We start from the raw sequence: 14,191 nt of genomic DNA, 5'->3' as shown, positions 1-14,191 counted from the left end.
GTAGATAAAGTGGCGTAGATAAAGTGGCGTAGCTAAAGTGACGTGGATAACGTGACGTAGATAAAGTGGCGTAGCTAAAGTGACGTGGATAAAGTGGCGTGGATAAAGTGACGTAGATAAAGTGGCGTAGATAAAGTGGCGTAGATAAAGTGGCGTAGATAAAGTGGCGTCGATAAAGTGACGTAGATAAAGTGACGTAGATAAAGTGACGCAGATAAAGAAAATCACCTGTAATCGCCGCTGCTCCTCTTCTGGGCGGCGGCCGGGCCGGGATCTGTTACCGTGGAGACGGTGACCACCTCGAAACCCACACTGTACTGCCTGCACACACACACACACACACACACACACACACACACACACACACACACACACACACACACACACACACACACACACACACACACACACACACACACACACACACACAGGAAAATGAAACAGTAAATATCTTGTCGTCTCTCCGTTCCAACGTTAGCAAAGCGCCGTCGCTACCTGGAGCCTCGCAGCTCGATGAGCAGCGGCCCCGGACGCTCCAGGCTCAGCTGGTAGATGGGGTTGTGTTTGTACGAGTCCTTGTAGTTCCCACAGCCGCCAGCGGTGGCGCCCTTCCACTGGCCGTTGACCTGAGGCACAACGGTTGAATTACAAGTTTTGAAGAAAAAAAAGAAAAAAAATCTACAAAACAGGGGAGGATTTGTGGGAAATTCTCACTTTGTGTGTTTTTTTTTTAATAAAAAGGCTACATAAAAGCTTTTTGTTATAAAAAGGCTACATAAAAGCTTTTTGTTATGAAAAGGCTACATAAAAGCTTTTTTGTTATAAAAAGGCTACATAAAAGCTTTTTGTTATGAAAAGGCTACATAAAAGCTTTTTTTTAATAAAAAGGCTACATAAAAGCTTTTTTTTATAAAAAGCCGAGTGAAGCTTGTAAAACCACATTTCACCACAAGGTGGCGTCATGAGTCGTTAGAAAAACGTTTCTGAATTCAGTGGAAGGAGGAGAATCAGTGAATTCTGACTGATTCTCTCATGAAGGAACTGAAACTGAAGCGACATTAATTCACTGCTGAGGTTTTAAAAACAGTTTTACCCGTTTGGTGAGCGTGAACGGATTGAGGATCTTGGAGAAGGAGAATTTACATCCCGTGTAAACCTGGTAAACAACAACAACATCAACAACAACATGTTTCAGACTTTACTCTCCTGAAAACTGAGTGAGTGAAGGAGTGTGTGTGTGTGTGTGAGTGTGAGTGAGAGTGACAGTGTGAGTGAGAGTGACAGTGTGAGTGAGAGTGACAGTGTGAGTGAGAGTGAGAGAGTGTGTGAGTGAGAGTGACAGTGTGAGTGAGAGTGAGAGAGTGTGTGAGTGAGAGTGACAGTGTGAGTGAGAGTGAGAGTGTGAGTGAGAGTGACAGTGTGAGTGAGAGTGACAGTGTGAGTGAGAGTGAGAGAGTGTGTGAGTGAGAGTGAGAGTGTGAGTGAGAGAGTGTGTGAGTGAGAGTGAGAGTGTGAGTGAGAGTGACAGTGTGAGTGAGAGTGAGAGTGTGAGTGAGAGTGTGAGAGTGAGTGAGAGTGAGAGAGTGTGTGAGTGAGAGTGAGAGTGTGAGTGAGTGAGAGTGAGAGTGTGAGTGAGTGAGAGTGAGAGTGTGAGTGAGAGTGTGAGAGTGAGTGAGAGTGAGAGAGTGTGTGAGTGAGAGTGAGAGTGTGAGTGAGAGTGTGAGAGTGAGTGAGAGTGAGAGAGTGAGTGAGAGTGTGAGAGTGAGTGAGAGTGAGAGAGTGTGTGAGTGAGAGTGAGAGTGTGAGTGAGTGTGAGTGAGAGTGACAGTGTGAGTGAGAGTGAGAGTGTGAGTGAGAGTGTGAGAGTGAGTGAGAGTGAGAGAGTGTGTGAGTGAGAGTGAGAGTGTGAGTGAGTGAGAGAGTGTGTGAGTGAGAGTGAGAGTGAGAGTGACAGTGTGAGTGAGAGAGTGAGTGAGAGTGAGAGAGTGTGTGAGTGAGAGTGACAGTGTGTGTGAGTGAGAGTGAGAGAGTGTGTGAGTGAGAGTGAGAGTGTGTGTGAGTGAGAGTGAGAGAGTGTGTGAGTGAGAGTGAGAGTGTGAGTGAGAGAGTGTGTGAGTGAGAGTGAGAGTGTGAGTGAGAGTGACAGTGTGTGTGAGTGAGAGTGAGAGAGTGTGTGAGTGAGAGTGAGAGTGTGAGTGAGAGAGTGTGTGAGTGAGAGTGAGAGTGTGAGTGAGAGAGTGTGTGAGTGAGAGTGAGAGTGTGAGTGAGTGAGAGAGTGTGTGAGTGAGAGTGAGAGTGAGAGTGACAGTGTGAGTGAGAGAGTGAGTGAGAGTGAGAGAGTGTGTGAGTGAGAGTGACAGTGTGTGTGAGTGAGAGTGAGAGAGTGTGTGAGTGAGAGTGAGAGTGTGAGTGAGAGAGTGTGTGAGTGAGAGTGAGAGTGTGAGTGAGAGAGTGTGTGAGTGAGAGTGAGAGTGTGAGTGAGTGAGAGAGTGTGTGAGTGAGAGTGAGAGTGAGAGTGAGAGAGTGTGTGAGTGAGAGTGAGAGTGTGAGTGAGTGAGAGAGTGTGTGAGTGAGAGTGAGAGTGTGAGTGAGAGAGTGTGTGAGTGAGAGTGAGAGTGTGAGTGAGTGAGAGAGTGTGTGAGTGAGAGTGAGAGTGTGAGTGAGAGAGTGTGTGAGTGAGAGTGAGAGTGTGAGTGAGTGAGAGAGTGTGTGAGTGAGAGTGAGAGTGAGAGTGACAGTGTGAGTGAGAGTGAGAGTGAGAGTGAGAGTGAGAGTGAGAGTGAGAGTGTGAGTGTGAGTGTGTGTGTGTGTGTGTGTGTGTGTGTGGAGTCTCACCCTCAGGGTGTAGTTGATGGTGTTCTGCTTCTCGTACTGCGACACCACCAGGGTGAAGGTGTGTGTTCCTCCACTGGTCAGTCTCATCTTGGTGAGGTAGTGAGGACTGTTGATCCGGATGCCGTCGATGTAAGGGGGGGGGTCGGCTGTGGGGGGGGGGCATGTATATAATGTCAACATGTAAACAAGACTGTTCTAAACGAGTGACCATGAGTGACCATTAGTGACCATCAGTGACCATGAGAGACCATGAGAGACCATGAGTGACCAGGAGTGACCATGAGTGACCATGAGTGACCAGGAGTGACCATGAGAGACCATGAGAGACCAGGAGTGACCATGAGAGACCAGGAGTGACCATGAGAGACCAGGAGTGACCATGAGTGACCAGGAGTGACCTCACCTGGATAGTAAACCTTCTTTCCCTCCGTCTTGTAGACGACCAGAGTGATGAACTCTCTGTTCTGAGCGAAGTCGTCCTGAATCCCAAGACAAAGCAGACGATCGGAGGCGTCAGAACCACGAGACACACGTTGGGTTTCCTTGCAGCCCCGCCCGCGACCCTACCTTGTCCGTGATGTGTCTGGTGAGCAGCACCCACACGGCGGCGCCCCCCGGTGGACACTGCACCTCCAGCTTGTACTGCGGGTTGTTGGCCAGGCTGTAGACGTCCTTCACCGGGCCCTGCTTCCCGTCCCAGCTGCTGCAGACGGCGAGACCCAACAACCCACTGAGCCTCTTTCGGCCTCGACACGCAAATCAAAGATGGCGGCCGGATTCCGGTTCCCAGGAAGAACCACTGACCTGTGGATGCAGGAGGAGTCTTTGAAGAGCGCGGGGTTCCAGCTCAGGTAGATGACGTCGTAGTACTGACACAGGTCCTCCCAGCAGATCCAGAAAACACCTGAGGAAACAGACTCGCACGTCAAAAAAAACCGATCTGATCGAGCCAGATGAACAGACTTCACGATACCGTGACGACCTCGGGCGTTCCTGTCCCTCCGTCCTCCGTCGTGGTTCTTGGATACTGATCTTAAAGCACCGGCGGGATCAGGAAGAGCTTCTGGGGCTCGTGTTGCTCGTTCGTTGTGATTAAAGGACCTTTTAAAAACCCAGAGTCTCAATCCTGCCTCAGCTTGACCGTATCTCACAAGCTCTCTTCGTGTAGAACATCCAGAGAATTAAAGAAAACTCGATACTGAACGTTGGATTTATCTTGGAAAAAACTGCAAGAGTGCACTTTTGTTTGGGACGATTCCAGAGGGTCTCGTCTCTCAGAACGTCTCACCGTTGTCAAACCTCTGCGCCGTCTTGGGGTCAAAGTTGAGGTACTTGAGGAGCTCGGGGGTCCAGTTCTTCTCGTCCCTCTCGCTGTACCGGCCCTTCCACCTCAGGTGACTCCAGGGATTCTTCAGCTGCAGGAAGCGCATTCCCTGCAGGACGACACGCACAACCGTTAGCTTGAAGCGCGTCGCCTGCGGGACGAACCGTCCAGTGACTTAAACGAGGTTTAAGGTCAGACTCTCGGGAATCAAATGATCTTCATTGAGATTTCGGAGGAAAAGTTTTTTTTTTTAAAACGACACGACGCGCAGTGACACGAAAAAGCCCACTGACATGCTAATGCTACGCTGATGCTATAGTAATGCTACGGTGATGCTATGGTAATGCTGCGGTGATGCTATGCTCATGCTACACTAATGCTACGCATCACCGTAGTATTACCATAGTATCAGCTATGGTAATACTACGGTGATGCAATGCTAATGCTATGCCGATGCTATGCTACGGTGATTGCTACACTAATGCTACGCTGATGCTACACTAATGTTATGCTGATGCAATGCTAGGCTAATGCAACGGTGATGCTATGCTAATGCTATGCTGATGCTATGCCAATGCTATGCTAACCTTATGATCCCTGATGTCCAGGACGGCGTAGGCGTGTGTCGGCACCAGGCCCCACCTCTCGCCTTCCTCCTCCGTCATCACGCCCGTTGCCGTGGTGATGAGGACGTCGCCCCGGTGGAACCTAGAGGGGGGGGGGGGGGGGGTTTAGTACTAAGTTCCAGGTCTGGAAGCGAGTGTCTGAGTGGGGGAGGGGGGGGCTCACCTCTGGAAGAGCATGCGGAAGGTGTCGTCTTTGCTGAAGGACTGGTTGTCAGAGTGCATCGCGATGCGTTCAGGGATCCAGCCGGTCAGCGCGTGAAGATCGATGTTCTGGAGCACAAACCACCTGTTACCACCTCCTGATCCTACAAACCTGAGGCCTTTAAAACATGTACTATATAGAATATACTATATAGAATACATGTTCTTTAATCAGAACAACAACAACAATAACAATAATGTCAAACGTTTTCTATTTTCATGAATCACTTCCTCAGTTTGAAGCTGGAAGGTCGACGGCACGTAAAAGTTTGCATGATATAGAAAAAAAAAGATAGGGATAGATGGATAGATAGATAGATAGATATGTAAGATAGATAGATAGATAGTTAGATATGTAAGATAGATAGATAGATAGTTAGATATGTAAGATAGATAGATAGATAGATAGATAGATAGATAAAATTCAACAGATATTTAAAGACAAATAAGACACAAGTACAAATAGGAAATGTTAAACGGAAACAAGAGCCGATTTAAATATATATATATATATATATATATATAAAAAATGGTGAATGGATATGCTCCTCCATTCCCCCCCTCCTCCACCCCCCCCTCCTCCTCCACTCACCGAGTTGGACCCGGGGAAGTCGTATCCTCCCATCACCTTCATGTAGGCCTTCTCTATCAGCGACACCCACAGTTCGTTGCGGTTGCTGGAGTAGGAGCAGAGCAGCTCCCCGTTCCGATCCACCGGCAGGAAGTCGTCAATGATCACCTGCACACGGTGTCACACGGCGTCACACGGTGTCACACGGCGTCACACGGTGTCACATGGTGTCACACGGGGGAAGTTTCATAAGCGTTAAAGATCAACTCAAGGAGTTCATTAAGTTATATGTTGAATTCATTATTGAACTTTTCATACGAGTTGGTTTGTAACAATTTATTCATTTTCACCGTGAGACGATCTGCACTCAAATCTCACTGTGCATCGTATAATGACGCTATTCTATCCTATGCTATCCTACGCTATGCCATGCTATGCTATGCCATGCTATCCTATCCTATGCTATGCTACACCATGTTATGCTATGCTATCCAATGCTATTCTATGCTATGCCATGCTATCTTCTGCTATGCTATCTTATGCTATGCTACACTATTCTAGCCTATCCTATGCTACGCCATGCTATCCTATCCTATGCTATGCTACACCATGTTATGCTATGCTATCCAATGCTATTCTATGCTATGCCATGCTATCTTCTGCTATGCTATTCTATTCTATGCTATCTTATGCTATGCTACACTATTCTAGCCTATCCTATGCTACGCCATGCTATGCTATTCTATCCTGTCCTATTCTATAATCACACTCTTTGCAGAAGCAAAGCAAAAGCTTATACTTCTATTTTTTTCCCATAAATAACAGTAAAGGAGATATTAATGACGGCCCCCTGCAGATTATATAGTAAGTTTGTATATTAGGGGACAGTTTCAGGTAGAACATTATGAATCTGTATGATTTTATTTCTTAACCAAAACCACTGAGTTTAAATGATCCTCCCTGCTGAAACCGCCCTACCTCATGATTTATATATATATATATATATATATATATAGCAGGACAACAGTCTCTTCACCTTCCTGGGGACGCCGTTGATGTGAAGCTTGACCATGTACTTCCCACAGGGGTTGTACTCCGGCTCGCCACGTCTGTTCTGCGGGAAGATGATGCTGCGGAAAAACAGGTTTCAGGTTCGGACCTCGCAGTTTAAAAAAAAAAAAAAAAAAAAAAAAAAAAAAAGAGCGCTGACTGAATCATTTTGTGAATCCCGATATAAAATCAGACATTGAAAAAAAAAAAAAAAAAGGTTTATGTGTCTTTTTATCCAGTTTATGTGAACCTGTGGTTTCAACTGCAGTGAACTAACACGACAGATCGTCAATGTGGTTCCCACTCCTGTTCTCCTTCTTTTAAACCGTACGAAGAGGTGAAGGGCTGATGAGAACGTGTCTGAGGTTCTCCGGGCGCCGCGCAGTACCTGGTGATCAGCTTCTTGTTGTAGCGCCTCTCGTAGGCCGCACTGATGGCGAGCGACGCCACGAAGGAACAGTCGGACACCACCGTCTGGACAGGAGGCATGAGGGACAGAGTCAAGTTCCAGAGACTGCAGGAATCTACAAGAACACAGTTCTGTTCTATTCTGTTCTATTAAGAGCACGTGCAAAATGTCAAGGTTTTGTTAATGTGATAAATCACGGCGGCCGACAAGTGCAAACGCGCTACAAAACAGAAACGCTCTATCCCTTCGCAAACTTTTCCCGACTCCCAATACTTTCCCCGCGAGGTTTCCAGAGGACAGAGCTTCTCCTCAGCTTGAAGACGAGGTATGACTCTGTGTCGCTACGCGGACTAGCAAGCGAGCTGCCAATGTTTCTGTGGATCTTCTCGCCCGGGACCTTTACGTTTAGCAGCAGAGGGAGACCTATCCAAGATGGCGGCGCAGGAGGCACGTCGCGTCTACAGGCCGTGAGGCATCTAGTGTTTTATATCTACGCCGCCAACGACAACGTCCTCATTCATTCGCTCCTTGTTTGTCTGTCTGTGGTGTTGAAACTCGACTCTGCCCCCTGCTGGTCTGGAGGCTCTCTTGTAGCGCGTTTCGCTAATAAATACATACAAATACTGACGATATTAAAGTCCTCGTGAAATGAAAACTCGACCTCCAAAACACTCTGGTGTCTCTTCCAGGGACGTTTTCCTGCTAACTGGCTGAAGGTAAAATGTTAAAACACGACAATCTGTGAGAAAATAGCCGATAAACGGCGCTATTTCCTCTGCTGGGCGGAGCTTCTGACAATAATAGAGTGACATCACGAGTTGTGCACACGCCCAAGTTGTGTTTACATTATGGAGGATCAGAGTTTTGACCACGAAGAGGCTGAATTGAACCATATTTCATCATCATGGTCATTTCAAACCCAGTGATTGATGAAGAAGACACAGAAGGTGGTTCTGCCATCGGTGACCCCGTCTGGAACATGTTTGAGGAAGCAGAAGACGCTTCGGCCTCCATTCGTCCTCGTCTCCTCGCCTCAGCAGCCGCCACTTTTCACCTTTGAGGCTTTGAGGCTCCTGACTTTTGGCAGAACGACCGGCTTCCTGGTTCCAACACGTCCAAGAGCTTTTCCGACTGTGGAATCACCGAAGATGAGTCCAGGTATTACTTGATCATCTACTAGCCGCCCGAGCTAGCGGCTCCCGCTAGCCGCACGAGCTAACGGCTAGCGGCTCCTGCCACCCGTGCTCCTGTCCTCCTCTCTCGGTCTCTTCCAGGCTCAATCTTTCATCAAGGCTCATAAAACACCGACTATAACTTCAAAACACTGTAAAAACTCGGATATTTAAGAGGAAACAAGCCGATATAAACACAACAGATCGAGATCTGCACAACTCGTGATGTCACACATAGGCTCCGCCCACAATGGCCCACGAAGAAGGATTCCCCCAATTTCCTCGGCTGGAGATTCAAAATTCAAATAACTTTGTTATGCGACAACAGTGGAGGGGCAGAGTCGGAGGAACCCTAGAAGTAGTACCCCAACTATCGTTTTTTTGCAACGTAGTGTTTTACATTTCACTGGGACTTTAAGGTAGATAGATGTTAGATAAAATCCCGATGACTGGATGTGGTGGGAGTTTGTGAACGGCTGTTTGGTGGAACGCCGAGGCTTTTGGTCTCGGACCTGCTTGATGCTGAAGCTGGACACCGACAGGATCATGGTGGGATTGTTGCAGATGTCGTCCGGTCGGACCCAGCGGGAGAAGATGGCCTTCTGTTTGGGCGACAGCGCCAGCTTGCCCATCTTGTCTCTGGTGGGACGGGGAAAACACGAATGAGGAGCGCCGCCGTCGTGGACGTCGTCTCCACAAGCGTTCAGGGTTCAGACACTCACGAGAACGGCACGGGGAAGGCGAACCTCTCCTTCAGGTCCACGCTCATGAAAGGCACGTAGGCTATTCCGTTGATCGTAGACGTGACCCTGAGAGGGAGGAGACAAGGTGAGAAGCCACGTTGCCGTGGCGACTTGTGGTTCATTGGATGGGCCCAGAAGGAACCGGCCTCGTCGGTTGTCCTGAAGGAAATCTGGGAAGACTCGGAGGTTTCGCGGCGACTTGGGCAAACTTTTTGAAAAAATGGCAAGTGAGGTGGAACTTTTGGAAAACGCTCGGGCTGTGCTGCCTGGCAGTACTAACTAGTCCTTCTGCACATGCTCAGTAGAGACCAGCAGAACCATTTCCTCTGTGGCATCACGACTCCCAGTCCTTGTTCTCCTGGACCTGGTACTTTTATTTTGACAGTCACTGTAATAAAAGTCCAACTTGGTACTTTCATTTTGACAGTCACTGTAATAAAAGTCCAACTTGGTAGTTTTATTTTGACAGTCACTATAATAATGATCCAACTTGGTAGCTTTATTTTGACAGTCACTATAATAATAATCCAACACCTGTTATTTTGACAGTCACGGCAATAAAAATCCAATTTGGTAGTTTTATTTTGACAGTCAACATAACAACAATCCAACTTGGGGTTTTTATTTTGACAGTCAACATAACAACAATCCAACTTGGTGGTTTTATTTTGACAATCTCTATAATAATAATCCAACTTGTTAGTTTTATTTTGACAGTCACTGCAATAACAATCCAACTTGGTACTTTTATTTTGACAGTCACTGTAATAAAAGTCCAACTTGGTGGTTTTATTTTGACAGTCACCGTAACAACAATCCAACTTGGTGGTTTTATTTTGACAGTCAACATAATAACAATCCAACTTGGTGGTTTTATTTTGACAGTCACTGTAATAAAGATCCAACTTGGAAGTTTTATTTTGACAGTCACTATAATAATAATCCAACTTGGTAGCTTTGTTTTGACAGTCACTGCAATAAAAATCCAATTTGTTAGTTTTATTTTGACAGTCACGGCAATAAAAATCCAATTTGGTAGTTTTATTTTGACAGTCAGTATAATAAAAATCCAACTTGGTAGTTTTATTTTGACAGTCAACATAATAACAATCCAACTTGGTGGTCTGTCCACTAGAATGTCCCTACGGTAGGAGGTCTTTCTATGGTAGGAGGTCTCCCTACGGTAGGACGTCTTCCTCACCTGAGCACCTCGATCTCCTCAGACGAGTATCTCTGGCCCTGAGGCTCGCTGGACTGGACGGCCCGGACCGGCTGCGGCGCCGCTCGCTGCTCGTTCAGGCTGAAGTCCGGCCCGAGTGGGTAGAACTGGCGGACGGGTCCCCCGGAACCGGAACCAGAACCAGCGCCGCTGCCGGGCCGGGTGCCAGGAAGCCGGGCTCGGTCCTGAGAGGGGCCGGACGGGGATTTGGAGTCTTTAAGACCTTCAGCCCTGAGACACAGAGACGTGAAGTTAGCGTCACAACAGGAAGTTCATGTCCCAACAGGAAGTTAGCGTCCCGACAGGAAGTTAGCGTCCCAACAGGAAGTTAGTGTCCCAACAGGAACTTAGTGTCCCAACAGGAAGTTAGTGTTCCAACAGGAAGTTAGTGTTCCAACAGGAAGTTAGTGTCCCAACAGGAAGTTAGTGTTCCAACAGGAAGTTAGTGTTCCAACAGGAACTTAGTGTCCCAACAGGAACTTAGTGTCCCAACAGGAAGTTAGTGTCCCAACAGGAAGTTAGTGTTCCAACAGGAAGTTAGCATCCCGACAGGAGGTTAGCGTCCCAACAGGAAGCTGGTGTCCCAACAGGAAGTTAGTGTTCCAACAGGAAGTTAGCATCCCGACAGGAGGTTAGCATCCCAACAGGAAGCTGGTGTCCCAACAGGAAGTTAGTGTCCCAACAGGAACTTAGTGTTCGACAGGAAGTTAGTGTCCCAACAGGAAGTTAGTGTCCCAACAGGAAGTTAGTGTCCCAACAGGAAGTTAGTGTCCCAACAGGAAGTTCGTGTCCCAACAGGAAGTTAGTGTCCCAACAGGAAGTTAGTGTCCCGACAGGAAGTTAGTGTCCCAACAGGAAGTCATTTTAAGCTTTACCTGTCCAAAGCTTGACGTGCCAGCTGCTTCAGCTTGGTCTGCAGCGCCTGGTCCGACGTCTCATTGGACTGTTGGAACAAACAGAAGGAGAAACGAGAGGGAGTTCAATTCACTATGAAAACTACAGCGAAGAGGCAGACGAAGGAACAAGAAGAAGGAAGGAGGAGGAAGAGGAGGAGGAGGAAGAGTGACGCCCACAGTTTTGATGCACAGCTCCACCGCCTGAGTGTACAGCTCGATGGCTTCGCCGTCGCTCCCCTTCTCGTCTTCCTCGAAGGCCTGGGTGACCAGGAAGTGGGCGCGCTCCAGGTCCACGTGCTGCCGGGACTTCAGCGGGTCACTGGTCTGCGCCTGGACTGGAGGTCAAAGGTCAGAGGGAGCGGCGGTTAGAGGACGGGGGGCCGAGGAGAGAAAACCGGTCGATCCACGAGCAGGAAAAGAGACACTGCCGAGAACGTCGTGATCGAGAAGAGTGACCATTGTCGATGTAATAAAGGCCATAATAACAGTAATTTTCATGTAATTCATGATTTCCTGGTGATTTCCGTTGAGGAGCCGGTCCAGCAGAGCTAAAGAGACACATGTACGTCTCTGTGTCGGGAAATCCTTCCTCGGGTGGACGAGAGCGGACGCAGTTAACGAGGTGTCTACTATTATACATCTATGTTTGGTGTTTGATGCGGCTGAGCATCGGTATGACGATTCGATAATCAGGAACTGAAAGGAACTGGTGAGATTAAATGGGGGTTTATTTTCCAGCTATTAATCAAATCAAATTATTTAATGCCGAAAGCCAAACCTTGTTGATTTTTTTTATTTTTTGAACTTTTTATTTAATTAACTTTTTATTTAATTAACTTTTTATTTAATTAACTTAAAAAAGGCTTCGGCCTTTTGACTGAAACAAAAGAGTTCCACTCATTTCAACATTTTTCAGTCAGAATTATAATACACATTTTTATTTTTTTTTTAAGATGTCTTTTAATTGAATCTTAAAAGGAAATTCGGTCGCCGTGGCGACGCTGGGGATCGTTTTCAGGTGCAGGAACATAAGAGCAACAAAAAGAGGCGGGAAACGAGTAGTTTTCTCCGCACGCCTGCAACCTGTGGTCACACCCACGTCAACACACACACACACACACACACACACACACACACAGCTGGGGGAGTGGCAGTCAGACAAAAGTGTGTCCTCAGGGCGCAGCAGTCGTCATGAACTCTCTCATATTATCAATAGACTGGAAGAGTTCAGAACAAATTATTACTAATTACTAGTTACTAGTTACTAATCCCCGCCGACACTGAGCTGTAGCCACAATACGGGAGGGAGGGGGGTGAGAGGGGGGGTCATGACATCAGTGACAGGATGAACAAGCAGCTGAACCTACCAGCGTTGTGCAGAGCCTGGACTCGGTCCAGGTATTCGTTCACTTTGTCCTGCATCCCGTCCAGTTTGGACCCGGCCATGCCGGCGTAGATCAGCGCCTGGGCGGCTTCCTGTCACGGTCAAGAACCAGAACCCAGCAGCCAATACGTCACAAAACCAAACTCCAAACAGCAATTCTGCATCGACCGCCGTCTATATGGAGGAAAACTGTCGGGGGGGGGTTGAAGTCTATTGTATTTACATGTATTTTGAGTCCAATTTTTAAACCTTGTTGGAGTTTCTCATTAGAAATGCCCTGACGCGTCTACGTTGTAATTGGATTCACATAAATATTTTTTATTTTAAATTAGTACACTGACTTAATCTCCGGACGCAGCTCCTGTATCTCGTCCTGCACGGCTCAATGAAGATGCAATCTACAACCTCAATACCAAATATATGGTGAGTTTAAAATCCATCCACAATAAGAAGCAAAAAAAATAGACTAGAAATTTGAAAAAGCAGAATGTCCTGATGGACTGTAGATCTTAACCCCAGAAGTTAGGGTATGAATTAGATATATTTGGCTGTATGAGGTGAAACCTCCACTATTATTGATGCTTATTATTATTATTACTGATATATATATATATATTGTTATTTTATTGCTACCATATTGTTATTGTTATATTATTGCTACCATTATTAGTAGTACTATACACGAGCATTATACACTATTTCCCACTGTTATTATCTGTATTATTGTTATTATGATTATATAATGCCTACTTCTAATGGCTCTGCCAGTGCACCTTACTATTTATTTATTTATCTTGCTTTTATCTCCTGCTTATTTCTAAGTGCCCGTGTTCCGTTCTGTGTTTTACTTTATGTCTAAAGTGCCAGATATTTTTATATTTAACTTTTATTTCTATGCACCAGATTGCTGCAACAAAACAATTTCCATCCGGGGATGAATAGAGTAATTATCTATCTATCTTATTTTCACAACCGACACTTCAAACTGTGCTACTGATCAATTCCACGAGACGAATTGTCTTTATTTTGAAATAACAGAAAACCCTCATACATATACTCATGTACTATGAATGTTATTAAGTTTACTGACAGTCAGTAAACACGTTTCCTCGGTCGCGTGAGGCGACGTTGCTACAGGTTACCGGCCGCCCCCCCCCCCCCGCCGGTCCCGCCGCACCGCACGACCTCCTCCTACCTTGTAATAAAACGCGGCCTCGTTGTATTTCCCATTCTGGTCGCAGGTCACAGCAGCTTTGGCGAATTTGACGGCGTCGAGCTCCAGAGCCGAGGAGTCCATCTTCACTTCAGCGCGGCTAGCCGGGCGCTAGCTCGGTGTTAGCTCCGGAAGACGAGCCAAAAGTCAACGCGGCGTCGGCTTTCCGCTGGCGGGTTCGCTCCTCTCATGGACCCGGGCGAAGCGAGGCCACGAGATTCCCGCCCGGCGTCTTTGGTCCACAGTCAGACAACCGGCCGGTGCGAAGTTATTCACCCTCTGAGAGACGACAACAACAACAACACCACTGCCACCACCGCCACCAAAACAACCATCTCGACTTCCGGGAGACGTGACTCATTGCGTGATGACGCAGCCGTGACGACACCGCTGTGTGGCGTTCAAGCGTCGTGGGAAACGGTGGACTTATTTCCGTTTCTCATTTCTTCGTCTTCTTCTTCTTCTTCTTCTTCTTTTTTAAATAACTCATGTTTCTTATAATATTTGATCAAGTTCATGCACGGAAATTCTGAGCGGCAGCAAGTCGA

General features: G+C 47.0%; 1 protein-coding gene across 1 annotated transcript; it reads right to left on the bottom strand.

Annotated features, from left to right (window-relative positions):
* Positions 1–224: 224 nt before the first annotated feature.
* On the bottom strand, positions 225–13,957 carry capn7 (calpain 7; the record flags this gene model as incomplete). Its single annotated transcript, XM_080521905.1, has 20 exons — positions 13,626–13,957; positions 12,414–12,522; positions 11,224–11,381; positions 11,026–11,093; positions 10,133–10,381; positions 8,911–8,997; positions 8,701–8,827; positions 6,996–7,081; positions 6,594–6,687; positions 5,579–5,725; positions 4,949–5,055; positions 4,747–4,867; positions 4,124–4,268; positions 3,640–3,739; positions 3,403–3,538; positions 3,239–3,314; positions 2,836–2,981; positions 1,094–1,156; positions 496–626; positions 225–321 (listed from the first exon to the last, which is right to left on the bottom strand). The coding sequence occupies exons 1-20, from the start codon at positions 13,725–13,727 to the stop codon at positions 225–227; spliced, it is 2,349 nt and encodes a 782-aa protein (XP_080378031.1). The 5' UTR covers positions 13,728–13,957.
* Positions 13,958–14,191: the final 234 nt, after the last annotated feature.

The sequence above is a fragment of the Blennius ocellaris genome (genome assembly GCF_963422515.1).
Source record: "Blennius ocellaris genome assembly, contig: SCAFFOLD_134, whole genome shotgun sequence".
NCBI classification, from domain to species: domain Eukaryota; kingdom Metazoa; phylum Chordata; class Actinopteri; order Blenniiformes; family Blenniidae; genus Blennius; species Blennius ocellaris.
The sequence above is the reverse complement of the archived record's forward strand: the minus strand, read 5'-3'. Positions and strand labels throughout refer to the sequence as shown.